The sequence below is a fragment of the Nycticebus coucang genome, chromosome 18 (assembly GCF_027406575.1).
Source record: "Nycticebus coucang isolate mNycCou1 chromosome 18, mNycCou1.pri, whole genome shotgun sequence".
In the NCBI taxonomy this organism is placed as follows: domain Eukaryota; kingdom Metazoa; phylum Chordata; class Mammalia; order Primates; family Lorisidae; genus Nycticebus; species Nycticebus coucang.
This window is the reverse complement of record NC_069797.1, coordinates 78,513,199-78,525,894: the sequence shown is the minus strand read 5'-3', so window position 1 is coordinate 78,525,894 and position 12,696 is coordinate 78,513,199. Positions and strand designations below refer to the sequence as shown.

The 12,696-nt window shown below is 54.2% G+C and overlaps 1 protein-coding gene across 2 annotated transcripts in view; it reads right to left on the bottom strand.

Annotated features, from left to right (window-relative positions):
- Positions 1–12,696, bottom strand: part of RPTOR (regulatory associated protein of MTOR complex 1) — a 333,344-nt gene that overhangs the window by 83,377 nt on the left and 237,271 nt on the right. For both annotated transcript variants that reach the window (XM_053568488.1, XM_053568489.1), the window contains exons 11-13: positions 9,028–9,129; positions 2,637–2,720; positions 622–732 (exon numbers count right to left, since the gene is read on the bottom strand). In XM_053568488.1, the coding sequence (XP_053424463.1) occupies positions 622–732; positions 2,637–2,720; positions 9,028–9,129 (297 nt within the window). The remainder of the gene's footprint in view (positions 1–621; positions 733–2,636; positions 2,721–9,027; positions 9,130–12,696) is intronic.

Below are 12,696 nucleotides of genomic sequence, written 5' to 3'. Positions count from 1 at the left end.
CCATAAGTGTTCTCCCTACTCCTGATACTGCCACTCACAACCCTAGAGACCCTATTCAATGCACACGACCACAACAGTGCTGGTCCCTAGAATGTAACTGCCCTGTACTGTAGGTTATCTGCGACCACATCTCCACTGACTGTGAGCCTGCCCAGAACAGGACAGGGACAGTGGAGCGAGGCAGCCCTAGGGAGGGTGATTGCCAATGCCTTAAGCCTAGGCCACGGTGAATCCTCAGGGTGGCCCTGGGGGGCTTGTGCTCCTGCTCACAGGTTTGGGGTCTGAGGAAAAAAAAGCACCTGGGGGAACAAAGAGGCTGGTGTGGTGTCAGGGTCAGGCCTGAGGTTTGCTCAGGGGGACAGAGTGCAGGGCACTGAAGGAAGGCTAGTAGACAGTGAGCCATGGGAGCTGTGGGCCATGTACGACAGACAGGGGGCCACAGACAGACAGGGGGCACTTCACCCTGGGAGAAGAAGGACTGCACCTAGCAGGACATGTGGGGCTCCGACTTGGCCCAGCTTGCCTCATGTCTGCACTGGCTGAGGTTTGGGGGAATGTGGTCTCAAGTTCAAGAGGAAGCAGGGAAGGGGCTGGGCTGGTGGGATGGAAGGAATTACTCACGCTGTCCACAGCAAGGATCTTTGCCCAGATGAAAACAAGAAGTGGCCTGAGCTCCCGGGCCGAGCTCTGGAGCAGCTTGAGCACGTAGGGGAAGATGCCGACAGACAAGGCCTATGGGGAGAACGGAGGGCGTCAGTGCCAGCTGCGGGGACAGATGCGCAGAAGGCGAGCTGAGCCACTGTAAGGTGATGAGGGGCTTCCTCCAGACCTCCCCAAAGCTGCCGGGCACTTCCTGCCTTGACTGGCGTGGAGGCCAGGAGGTGCCACGTTGTGCCTGGGAGCCCATGGCATGCTCCTGCGGGTGGCCGTCTGCTCTCAGCGGCAGAGTACCAGGCACCTTCCTGGTGATGCCCACATTTGGACCACAGCGCCGTGCCCAACACCCACACCCGCATCTGAAGTCAAACGTGGAGAAAGAGCCTGCCTGGGTAGGACAGGCAGTGTTGTGGAATCCTGGTGGCTCAATGGCATCTGCCTTGTTCCCGGCAGAGAGCACCTTTGGGCGTCAGGGAGGTGGGTGAGGAGGTGGCAGTGTGCACAGCAGCTGGGCAATCTGGCTATTCCCAATGGCTTCAGCTACTGCTCAGCACTCATCTGAAAGCTGTTGAGTTTCCATGAGATCCCACCAGTATCCCCCTCTGGCAAATGGTGTTAGTCCCCTGCAAACAGAGCAGGAGGAGGAGGTGGGATCCAGGTGACTGGTGTCCCTACCTCCCTGTTGAGGGCCATGTTTAATGGGGAGCTCTCGTTTCCCCTCTCAGTGGTTGGGTCTTAGCTGAGAGCCACACCCACACCTGCAGCAATATCAACTATGTGGCAGCTGTTCACACAGCAGCAGAGTTTCTAGTTAGCACAAGCTTCATTCTTTAAAGGGCTGTAATTAGTTTAAAAAAAATTAACCTTGGGGCGGTGCCTGTGGCTCAGTGAGTAGGGTGCCGGCCCCATATACTGGAGGTGGTGGGTTCAAACCCGGCCCTGGCAAAAAAAAACTGCCAAAAAAAAAAAATAAAATTAACCTTACAAATGCAACTCTTTCTAAACTACTGAGGATGCCTGCTTCCGACTTACTAAAGAATACAATCCAAGCGTTTCCACGATGACTAAGCGGCACTCATCACACACACACCTTTCACCAAGAGCTCGACCCTCAGCCCCCTTGGAGCATCAGTGGCCCCGTGGCGAGTGCTGCCTGGTTCTCTCAGTCTGGGGTTTGTTCTCTCCTCTTTCAGTGCTGGGCCACCAGCTGTCAGACTTCGCTGGCATTATGTCCTGAAAACATCTAAACACACACATGCCTTGTTCCCACAGCCTAGCTCCTGAGACATCAGCCGGCCATGCCCCACTCTTTACAAGGTTTCCTTTGTGAATTTTTAGTGTCTCCCTAAAAAATAAGGTTTCTTACAAAAAAACATAATAACATTGCCACACCTAAAAAACAAACTATTCTTTAATCATATCTAATACCCAGTTTGTGTAAAACTTCTAACAGCTTCATGAATAGCAACTTTTCAGACTTCCATTTTAAATGTTTATTTGCAAACAGAACCGAGTACAGTTTGCCTCTGGCACCTGCTGGCAGGTCTTGAGTTTCCTTTAAGTGGCACACCTCTCTCAGGGGCCCTTTCACTTTCCTAGTGGTTTATTCCTTAAAAAAAAAACAAAAAAAAAAAAAAAAAAAAACACTTCCGGTTCTGTCTCTGCTAATCTTTTCTCTTGTAAAAGGCCTGTGTTGCTCCCCTATAGAACGAGGAACCAGAAGTGCTTCAGAATCGTGCTGGAAATGAGAGTGAAGACAGAGTGTGAGCACGATTCCTGGGGCGGAAGAAATCCACATTCTGACAACATTCCCTTCCCTGCAAAGGCGGTATCTAATGCCAGGCTGGCGAAGACAGCAAAGCCAAACCTGGACCCTGCCGTGCTCTCCGAGGGCCTCAGTACATCCCGTAGTGCAAACCCACCTTGTGTCAACTCCACCCTCCTCCCTTGGCCCCCAAGTAAATACCAAAGGCACGCACCAGGCTCACTGCCCAGGGACCCAGGTCCAAAAATCTTCCCAGCAAGTCCAAAGCTCTCAGCCGGTGCACTTGGCTCAACAGCACCTGGAGAAACAAGAAGGAAACTGTATCATGGAGACCACATTCGCCTAAGGCCTGGCTCGGCTTGGCCCAAGGCTTGTTGCTGAGTCACCTGTAGCTGGAGCTTTCTTGGCAGAGCACACGTTCATTCATCCATCCATTCACTCACTCACTCACTGACACGTCTCACTCTGTCAGCCAGGCTAGAGTGCTGTGACGTTAGTCTAGCTCACGGCAACCTCAAACTCTGGGGCTCAAGTGATCCTCCTGCCTCAGCCTCCTGAGTAGCTGGGGCTATAGGAACCCACCACAACACCCAGTGAGTTTTTCTATTTTCAGTAGAGACAAGGTCTTGTTCTTGCTCAGGCTGGTCTTGAGCTCCTACACTCAAGGGATTCACACACCTCAGCCTCCAATGCTGGGATTATAGGTATGAGCCATGGAGCCTGGCCCAGTGCATGCTTTTAAATAGGTTAAGAAAACATTCTTTATTCCTTCATTATACAGATAAAATATGCTTACTATAGAAAGTATCAGAACAAACACTTTGTAATTGCATTTCAAAAAAAAAAAAACCTCGCTAGTGGCATTTTGGTATATGGACTTCCAGAAATGTTCTCTATGTATTCACTTCTCTTATTTCTTCTAAACTAAATAATATTATTGTCTTTCTCATCTCCCTTTTAAACTAAATACATTCTAGCTGTGTCATTCCCAATGGCGGCATTGCACTTCTTTTACGGAAATGTAGATAACTCCTTTAAACAGTTTCTCCACTGCTAGGCTTTAAATTGTCACCGAAATCCTGCTATTATAAACAATGCTATGGTAAACACCCTAAGACATCTGCACGCCCCCAAGACAAACTGAGAATACGAGGACAGGGCAGAGCACACTGCTCCGATCACTGCCCTCCACTGGACCCATCTCACTTTCCCGAGAAGCATGTGGTTTTCTCTTCCTGCCGCCCTTGCTGGTTGCCAGGCAGTGTTCATTGCTATGTAACCTTGGCACATTACTTAACATCTCTGAACCTCAATTCACAAAAACAAGGGAGACACGATACCTTCCCACAAGGGTTTTATTAAATAACAAAAGTGTGGGGCAGGGCAGCGCCTGTGGCTCAACGGAGTAGGGTGCCGGCCCCGTATGCTGTAGGTTGCGGGTTCAAACCCAGCCCCGGCCAAAAACTGCAAAAAACAAACAAACAAACAAACAAAAAAAGTGTGGGGCAATACTAGCCTGTATCACACTAACATCATTTGCCAAAGTGACAGGTAAAAACACATCCTTTTGTAATCTGAAATTCTTCAATTACAAGGGATGCTAGGGCTGTGCAGGTCCCCATTCTTCTGCTGAGGCGCTCGGTTTCTCCCTCCTGATGTGTGAAAGGGCTTCATAAACAAGGGAGCAACCTCTGCCGTATGTCTGTGTATGTTTATTTTTGTTGTTATAGCAGAGCTTTACTTTTTTATTTTTTGAGACAGACTCTCATTATGTCACCCTCAGTAGAGTGCTGTGACATCACAGCTCACAGCAACCTCAAACTTTGAACTTAAGTGATTCTCTTGCCTCAGCCTCCCAAGTAGCTGGGACTACGGGCGCCCGCCACAATGCCCGCCTAGAGAGCTTTACATTTTTTCTTTTTTTGTAGGGAGAGTCTCACTTTATCGCCCTCAGTAGAGTGCTGTGGCGTCACACAGCTCACAGCAACCTCCAACGCCTGGGCTTAGGAGATTCTCTTGCCTCAGCTTCCTGAGCAGCTGGGACTACAGGCACCTGCCACCACGCCCAGCTATTTTTTTGTTGCAGCTCGGCCTGAACCCACCACCCTTGGAATATGGGGCCGGCGCCTCACCCACTGAGCCACACGCCCTGCCTGAGAGCTTAACATTTTTAATGGAGTCACTTACACTGTGTGCTAAGTCTCTCCAATCCAGCATCCCGGGACCCATGTTTATAGAGCAGGTGTGTCCTACAGGTGCCATACACACAGGGGCCTCTCTGCCCACCTTGGCCACTGGTTGCCCGGCCACAACGTGTGTAACATGGGAGCCCTGACCCAGTTGAGGGGTGCTGGGAAGGGTGCTCCCCCCGGGGAGGAGATGCACAGGGCACAGCTGGGCAGCCGGACGCTAAGGGTGATGAGGGGACAACTGGGCTCCAGATGGAGGAGCTGGGAAAGGGAAAGATTGGGCATCTGAGGAAGGGCAGGTGGCCAGTTTGACTGGGCTCCACACTGGGCAGGGGTCTGCACACTGGTGCTGAGAGCCCAGTTAGTCCCATGAACAAGAAGAGGCCATTGGGTGACGTTAAACAGCAAGTACAGTATAGTCTTGCCTGGGTGGGCAGACCTGTCTGTGGTGTGGAGACCGAGATGGGGAGAGAGACACTAAAGGGAAAGTTTGGAACGAGCCTGAAAGCCCTTGAGAGAGGGAAGGAAGAGGGGTCAGTGAGGTGGGAGCTGGGTGCCACTGCAAAGGGATAAACTGGGATGGTGGAGGGCTAGAGAGATGGGCCAGCAATAGATGGTGGCTCTTGGGCGCTGGGTAGCAGGACTTCTGCGAAGGACACCATGGGTCTAGGAACATGGAGCTTGGTGGAGTTGTGGGATAGACACCAGGCCAGGGAAGGGAGGGTTGGAGCCTGGGGTGTCTGGCTGGGAGCAGAGCCCTCCTGGGATGACGGGTGTGTGAGCAGCTTGCTTGCAGATTTTTGGCTCAGAAGCTGGGAGTGATGCATGGGCCTGCCAATGGGGGCCTGACTTAGAGGCTCACCCCTCCTCTCCCACATTCAGCTCAGAGGCCTCCTGTGCCATCACAGCCTGGAATTCAAGCTTTGAGGCAACTCAATGAAAGAGGGTGAGCTCTGGAGGCCAAGCTGATGTAATTTTAATCCTGCAGCTACCTCTTGTTAATAGTGTGGCTTAAATTACTATTCCTAACTTCTAGAAACTTCAATTTCCTTACCAAGAAAAATGAGAGATGAGAGTCTTTGATAGGGGCCTACATTCAATATTAGATGAAATAGAGCGCACAGAATGCCTGGCGCGTGGCACCAGCACGAGGGCACTCTGCCATACCCAGTCTCCATCACCACCCCGTCTGCAGGGCATGAAGCTGCCCCACGTCGGGTCTCTAGACGACACAGGGCAGGAGGCTTCTCTGGAAGGCTTCCTGGGTTCAACTGCAACTCTCAAAACTTAGCAATAGCAAACACACGTAACCCTGTGAAGATCATTATCTGATCACACTGTGAACAGGGACAAAGCACATGGTTGCATTGCAACCAGCAATGCAAGTAGGGGGAGTCTGCAGGGAACACTGTCCACCCCCAAGGCAGCGGAGGGTAATGCAGGGATTACAGGGGAGTCTGCAGGGAACACTGCCCACCCCCAAGGCAGCGGAGGGTAATGCAGGGATTACAGGGGAGTCCATAGGGAACACTGTCCACCCCCGAGGCAGCGGAGGGTAATGCAGGGATTACAGGGGAGTCTGCAGGGAACACTGTCCACCCCCGAGGCAGCGGAGGGTAATGCGGGCATTACAGGGGAGTCTGCAGGGAACACTGTCCACCCCCGAGGCAGCGGAGGGTAATGCGGGCATTACAGGGGAGTCTGCAGGGAACACTGTCCACCCCCGAGGCAGCGGAGGGTAATGCGGGGATTACAGGGGAGTCTGCAGGGAACACTGTCCACCCCCGAGGCAGCGGAGGGTAATGCGGGGATTACAGGGGAGTCTGCAGGGAACACTGTCCACCCCCGAGGCAGCGGAGGGTAATGCGGGGATTACAGGGGAGTCTGCAGGGAACACTGTCCACCCCCGAGGCAGCGGAGGGTAATGCGGGCATTACAGGAGAGTCTGCAGGGAACACTGTCCACCCCCGAGGCAGCGGAGGGTAATGCGGGCATTACAGGGGGGTCTGCAGGGAACACTGTCCACCCCCGAGGCAGCGGAGGGTAATGCGGGGATTACAGGGGAGTCTGCAGGGAACACTGTCCACCCCCGAGGCAGCGGAGGGTAATGCGGGGATTACAGGGGAGTCTGCAGGGAACACTGTCCACCCCCGAGGCAGCGGAGGGTAATGCGGGGATTACAGGGGAGTCTGCAGGGAACACTGTCCACCCCCGAGGCAGCGGAGGGTAATGCGGGGATTACAGGGGAGTCTGCAGGGAACACTGTCCACCCCCGAGGCAGCGGAGGGTAATGCGGGGATTACAGGGGAGTCTGCAGGGAACACTGTCCTATCCCCAAGGTAGCAGAGGGTAATATAAGGTTTATGGGGTCCAATCTTTGACTATAAAAATAAAGATTATTAAGATAGGCACGAGGAAGTTAACTAAACTGAGAGAGAAGCTGTCTGTGGACCACGCCAGATGAAGCTCACGTGCCTTTGCATTTTGTCTCCTCCTTATTTTCTGGTTAAATAAAGGTTCGTCTGCTGATCCAGGCTGGGCACATCACGACACAGACCCTCTCTAACGATGAAGAATCTGCTGCTCATACAGAAAATGCCTCATTTTGTTTCTGCAGGATTTCTAATTTCCTTTCCTGAAATCAGAAAGTTGTTTCTGGGAGGACTTCTCTCTCCCTAAGGGAGTGTGGACTGTAAATGGAACACCACTAGACAGGGGCAATAGAAGCCCGCTCAGAAACACAGAAGAACCGGACGCAGCAGGCCTGGCAGCGTGGCCCTGCTTAGAAGATGACCAATCTTACGCTGTCCATTATTGAACAATCAGGCAGCCCAAGCCTCTGCCAGCTGAAATCCCACCTGTCACCTGCCATTTACATACAGCCTCCTTCCTGCTCGAGTAAACAGAAAGCATCAGTGCCTGCCATCTGCCTAGCTTTGTCTCATAGCTGTTATCATTACATATTTTGTTTTGAAAACTAGTTTATTTGTTTACAGCTCACCTTACAATCTCATGACTTACGCTAATCTGGAAGCACACAACAGAAAAAAGATAATTTTTGCAATTCTTTTATAATGTCACAAAAGCCGCAGCCTTTAAAGCATCAAAAACATCTGGGGAACTGGCACAGGACTGCTCTGCTGCTCACCTTATCACCAGCGCCAGCAAGAACCGGTTGCTGTTAACAGTCTCACATTTACAGGTGCTTATTTTCTTCACTCCTTTTTTGCTGGCTGAGATTCTCGGTGTCCTGTTGCAACTGGACACAAGCAGCCCCAGTGGCTAAGTGAACTGCACAGCAGAAGGGAGGCTGCTGCACTTTGTGGCCCTGACAGAAATAAACTGCTCCTCTGTCTTGGAAATGATCTCTCTGAGCAAGAGTGAGGTTTGGCCTAGTGAAGACTAATGCCTGCCCTACGCAGTGTGGGCAGCAGCCTTCATAGAGGAGATACCAGCCCTCCTGGAAGGAGGGGGGCTAGTGTCCTTGGATAGGTGGATGACGAGACATGCACTCGAGCTTCATGGATGCAAAGTGACCTAATCAGCTCTCTGGGGCAGGTGGAGACCTTACCCTGCCAGCTTGCAGGATGCAGCGGCCCAGCTGAGGCATGGCTCCCCTCACACTTAGGTATGCAAAGATGGGGTGGGGCTCCTCACCCTCCTGCGGCCTCCCAGGCATTCACAGCCCCCTGCATGTTCAGCCCCCCATTACTAGAAACTGCACTCAGCATGTGAAATGAGGTATCAGACCTTGGTGGCTGCACTGACTAGTGGTTTGTAAACGCCTTTGATTCTGACCAGCCTACACATATCCCCCACAAATACACATTCACTCAAGCAAAAATTTTATAAAATCTTCCTGAGTTTACCTCCCGTGACAGCCTCTAGACCCTCCTATCCCACTAATCACAAATTAGGTGGCAGGACGATGGCAGTGATCTCCCAGCCCGTGAACAGGACACACTGGAGCTTGAATGGCATGCCCTGAGAAGGCCTTTCCCTCACAGCAGCCAAGATAACAAGCCCCTGAGGAGGAAGGCTAGGCCTAGCCTGCTGTGCTGTGAGCCTATCATGGCCTGTGATGTGCCCTGAGCTGTGCCAGGGCAGAGGGGCGGAGGGGCTGGAGTGGAGGGGCTGCAGCAGCATCTTATTTCCTCCTGAGTGCAGACTGGAGAGCAGCGAGGCTGCTGCAGACATACCCAATGCACCCCTGATCAGGGGACGGAGTGATGTTAGCAGAGTAGCCCTTCAGGGATAAAGACACAGCAGCTGCAGTGACTCGCGGTTGGCTGTGTGTGACTCATGTCCCGAGTGTGGCAGGGCCAAGGGCTGTGCTTCCACATGTCCTGGGGACTTGGGTGGGGGGCTTTCTCCCCATGGGAGACCTCAGCAACCCTCACGGCTGAGGAAACTCACCTGCAAGACGATGGGCAGCTGCTCGGGGGGGTTCCGGTTCTCCACACCCATGGTGAGCCACACCTGGAATGCCGTCAGCTGCTCTGCGAAGAACGGGCTGTGCTGTGGACAAGCAGAGGAGGCTGTGAGGGCCAGGTGTGTGGGGTGCAAAGGTGGGGGGGTGTAGGTGAACAGTGCACCCGCTCCAGGGACACCGTGAGAGTCCACAGAGTTGGTGACTAGAACAGATGGGGCAAGGGAGGAAGAAGGTTGAGGGCAGCTCCAAGGCGTGTGGCCTGGGCAAGGCCGGTGCCACCACACAGAGCTGGGGAGGCTAGGAGAGGAACATGTTGGGAGCCAGCCTGCAGGGGACAAGGCTGGGCTGAAGAGATACATTTAGGAGTCAATGGCACATAAAGGTTTCTTAAGTTAAGTGAGAAAGAGAAGGGAGTCAAGGAGATGAGGTGGAGCCTGAGGAGGGGTTGTGCAGGCACAGCCGTGGAGGGGAGGGTGTGTGAGGGGCTTGGACACTGGAGCCATGTGTTTCAAGAGGGACAATACAGGGACGGTGCCTGTGGCTCAAAGGAGTAGGGCGCTGGCCCCATATGCCGGAGGTGGCGGGTTCAAGCCCAGCCCCGGCCAAAAACTGCAAAAAAAAAAAAAAGAGGGACAACACAGCCAGTAGACCCAGAGCTGGCCACGACTGGCTCAGCAGCCCAGAGGTCACTGGGGACCAGTAAGAGCAGTCTGGGGACACCAGCACCATGGTTCACTGCAGGGACTTGGTTACAGATGGAAGGAGAATAAAGAGCAGGGCAGGAGGTGCACGTCCCAGGGGAGAGTGAGGGGTGGGGTGGGCTGGCGGGATGGGGCCCAGCACAGGTGGAGGCTGGCAGGAGGTGCACGTCCCAGGGGAGAGTGAGGGGTGGGGTGGGCTGGCGGGATGGGGACAAACACAGGTGGAGGCTGGCAGGAGGTGAACGTCCCAGGGGAGAGTGAGGGGTGGGGTGGGCTGGCGGGATGGGGCCCAGCACAGGTGGAGGCTGGCAGGAGGTGCACGTCCCAGGGGAGAGTGAGGGGTGGGGTGGGCTGGCGGGATGGGGCCCAGCACAGGTGGAGGCTGGCAGGAGGTGCACGTCCCAGGGGAGAGTGAGGGGTGGGGTGGGCTGGCGGGATGGGGCCCAGCACAGGTGAAGGCTGGCAGGAGGTGCACGTCCCAGGGGAGAGTGAGGGGTGCAGGCCTGGGGTGGGCTGGTAGGATGGAGCCCAGCACAGGTGGAGGCTGGCAGGAGGTGCACTTCCCAGGGGAGAGCAAGGGGTGCAGGCCGGGGTGGGCTGGCAGGATGGAGCCCAGCACAGGGGGAGGCTGGCAGGAGGTGCACTTCCCAGGGGAGAGTAAGGGGTGCAGGCCGGGGTGGGCTGGCAGGATGGAGCCCAGCATAGGGGGAGGCTGGCAGGAGGTGCACTTCCCAGGGGAGAGTGAGGGGTGCAGGCCGGGGTGGGCTGGCAGGATGGAGCCCAGCACAGGTGGAGGCTGGCAGGAGGTGCACTTCCCAGGGGAGAGTAAGGGGTGCAGGCTGGGGTGGGCTGGCAGGATGGAGCCCAGCACAGGTGGAGGCTGGTGCAGCCAGGGCAGGGCCGTTCTACAAGAACAGGGGGAGCACGTGTGGCCTGGGGGCTAAAAAGGGGGAAGACACGAGTGGGAACCTACTCCCTCCGGGTGGCCCTGTCCTTCAGGAGAAGAGGCAGGAGGGGGCGCTGCAGCTGGACAGTGAGGGTGTGTGTGTGAGCGGGAGACAGACTGAGAGCGCGCATGTGGCTGGCCTGCCAGGGGGCATCTAGGGCTCCTGGGATGAGCATAGTAGGCGCATGGGGACCGGGCTGCATGGGTCTGGGCTGCCCTAGTTGGCTTAGCCTCAGGTCTCAGGTTTGGAGAGGCCCAAGAATGACCCCAGGAGCTGGCCAAGGAGCCAGAGGGGCAAGCATGGACAAAGGCAGTAGCTGCTGGCCCAGGCTGGCGAGTCTGAAGGAGCACTGAGTCAAGAGCACAGGGGAGAGAAAGGTCCCCAAGATTCACCTGTCCTGCCACTGGGGCTACAGTGTCCCTTACCAGCATGGCAATTACCAAGCAAACCCCAAGAGGGCTCTGGAAGAGGGCAGCAAGCCCAGGAAAGAAGGCATGGGGCCCCTGGTGGGAGGGGCTGCTTGGTCTGTCACTACAAAGCTGAGCCATGCAATGTGGTTAGCAGGTCAGGGGTGTGTTTCCTGGCATACAGAGGGCAGATCTGAACCCTCTTCTCTGCTCAGCCAGGATTGGCTGAGCTCCGGGTAGGCCCTGTGGCCTATCTGGTGAGACCTCACTGGCAGCAGGTCCCACTTGAGAACTGGTGCTTGGAGAGGTCCCTTATAGAACACTAACCACGTCTAGAGGCAGCCTGTGAACCTGTAACAGCACCCTCAAAGTGAATTTTCTGTTTTGAAGTGCGAATTATTCATAAATTGGTTTTACAAAATCTTGATGAGAGCCCCTCCCCACTGTCGCAAAGAATGCGGAGGCTGAGTTAGGAAACATACAGTGAATGGAGTCAGGTGGTTCAGGGAATTACATCTCTATGCTCTTTCAGACTGGTTTTTGCCTTATGGATTTTCACATGTCGCTTATGGCTGGAGTTAATTGCTCTATGCAGAAAGATAAAGAAAAACTCCGGATCTATTCCCCTGCCACTGACAGAAAGGAAAGTGTGACGCTGCCAGCCAGGAGCCTGTCATGCTTCCTGGGAGCTGGTGAACTGGAGTGACATGAGAATGGCTCAGCATTCTAAATGAGGCTCTGTAAAGCTCCCTGGCAGCTGCCTTGCACACCTATAAAGACGAGTCCCAGGGCTGATGCAGGCTGATGCAGGCCACGCCACCCAGGTTCCCCACGGTACAGCAGTGCACCTGGGGTCAGGTGTGGAAGCCCAGGGAGAGTGTCCAGAAAGCTCACGCACACTCGTGGGCTAAGGGTTCAAAGGCATCCAGCCAAATCACACACTCGAGGCTCCTGGGACAATTCGGAGGCCAGGAGGTTTAGCTTACATGTACAAAACTGTCCACACAGTCTGGCTAGGGATGACGTGGGCACAGGCACCATGCAGGGTAAAAGGCATTGCTCTCCACAAAGTTGGTGGAGATTTGGCATCGTAAAGATAAGCCCACGTGCAAGGGACATCAGCAGGAAGGTCGCTGAGAATGTCTGGGACTCACACTCATAGCCCAAGCTAAGCCACCAACTCTGCTACCAGGAACTCAGCACACCTTCTCCTCTGTGGCCACTGCCTGGACACTCTGAGACTGGCAGAACAGTGTCTGTTCTGACAGTGATGTCATTTACCTGGCTCTATGATAACATCACTGCTCAAAGAGGAGACACCAATGAACTCCAAGGGGTAGAGAGGGCCCGCACCTTCCAACCTGTGTGAGCTGGGTCACCTCAAGCTCCCTGCCAGTAGGTGGCTCCTTCTGGCCTTGCTTACTACAACCACAAAGGACAATCCTGACAGGGTGCTGTTAGATTTCACTGTTCATTAAACTATGTCCCTGCCAACTGATGATTTTAGAAGAGTGACAATTATCCCCTTTCTTTTAGTATATATGAAAACGTTTTCAGGATGAGGCCATTAAGTTACAGGCAAACCATTAGAATGAAGA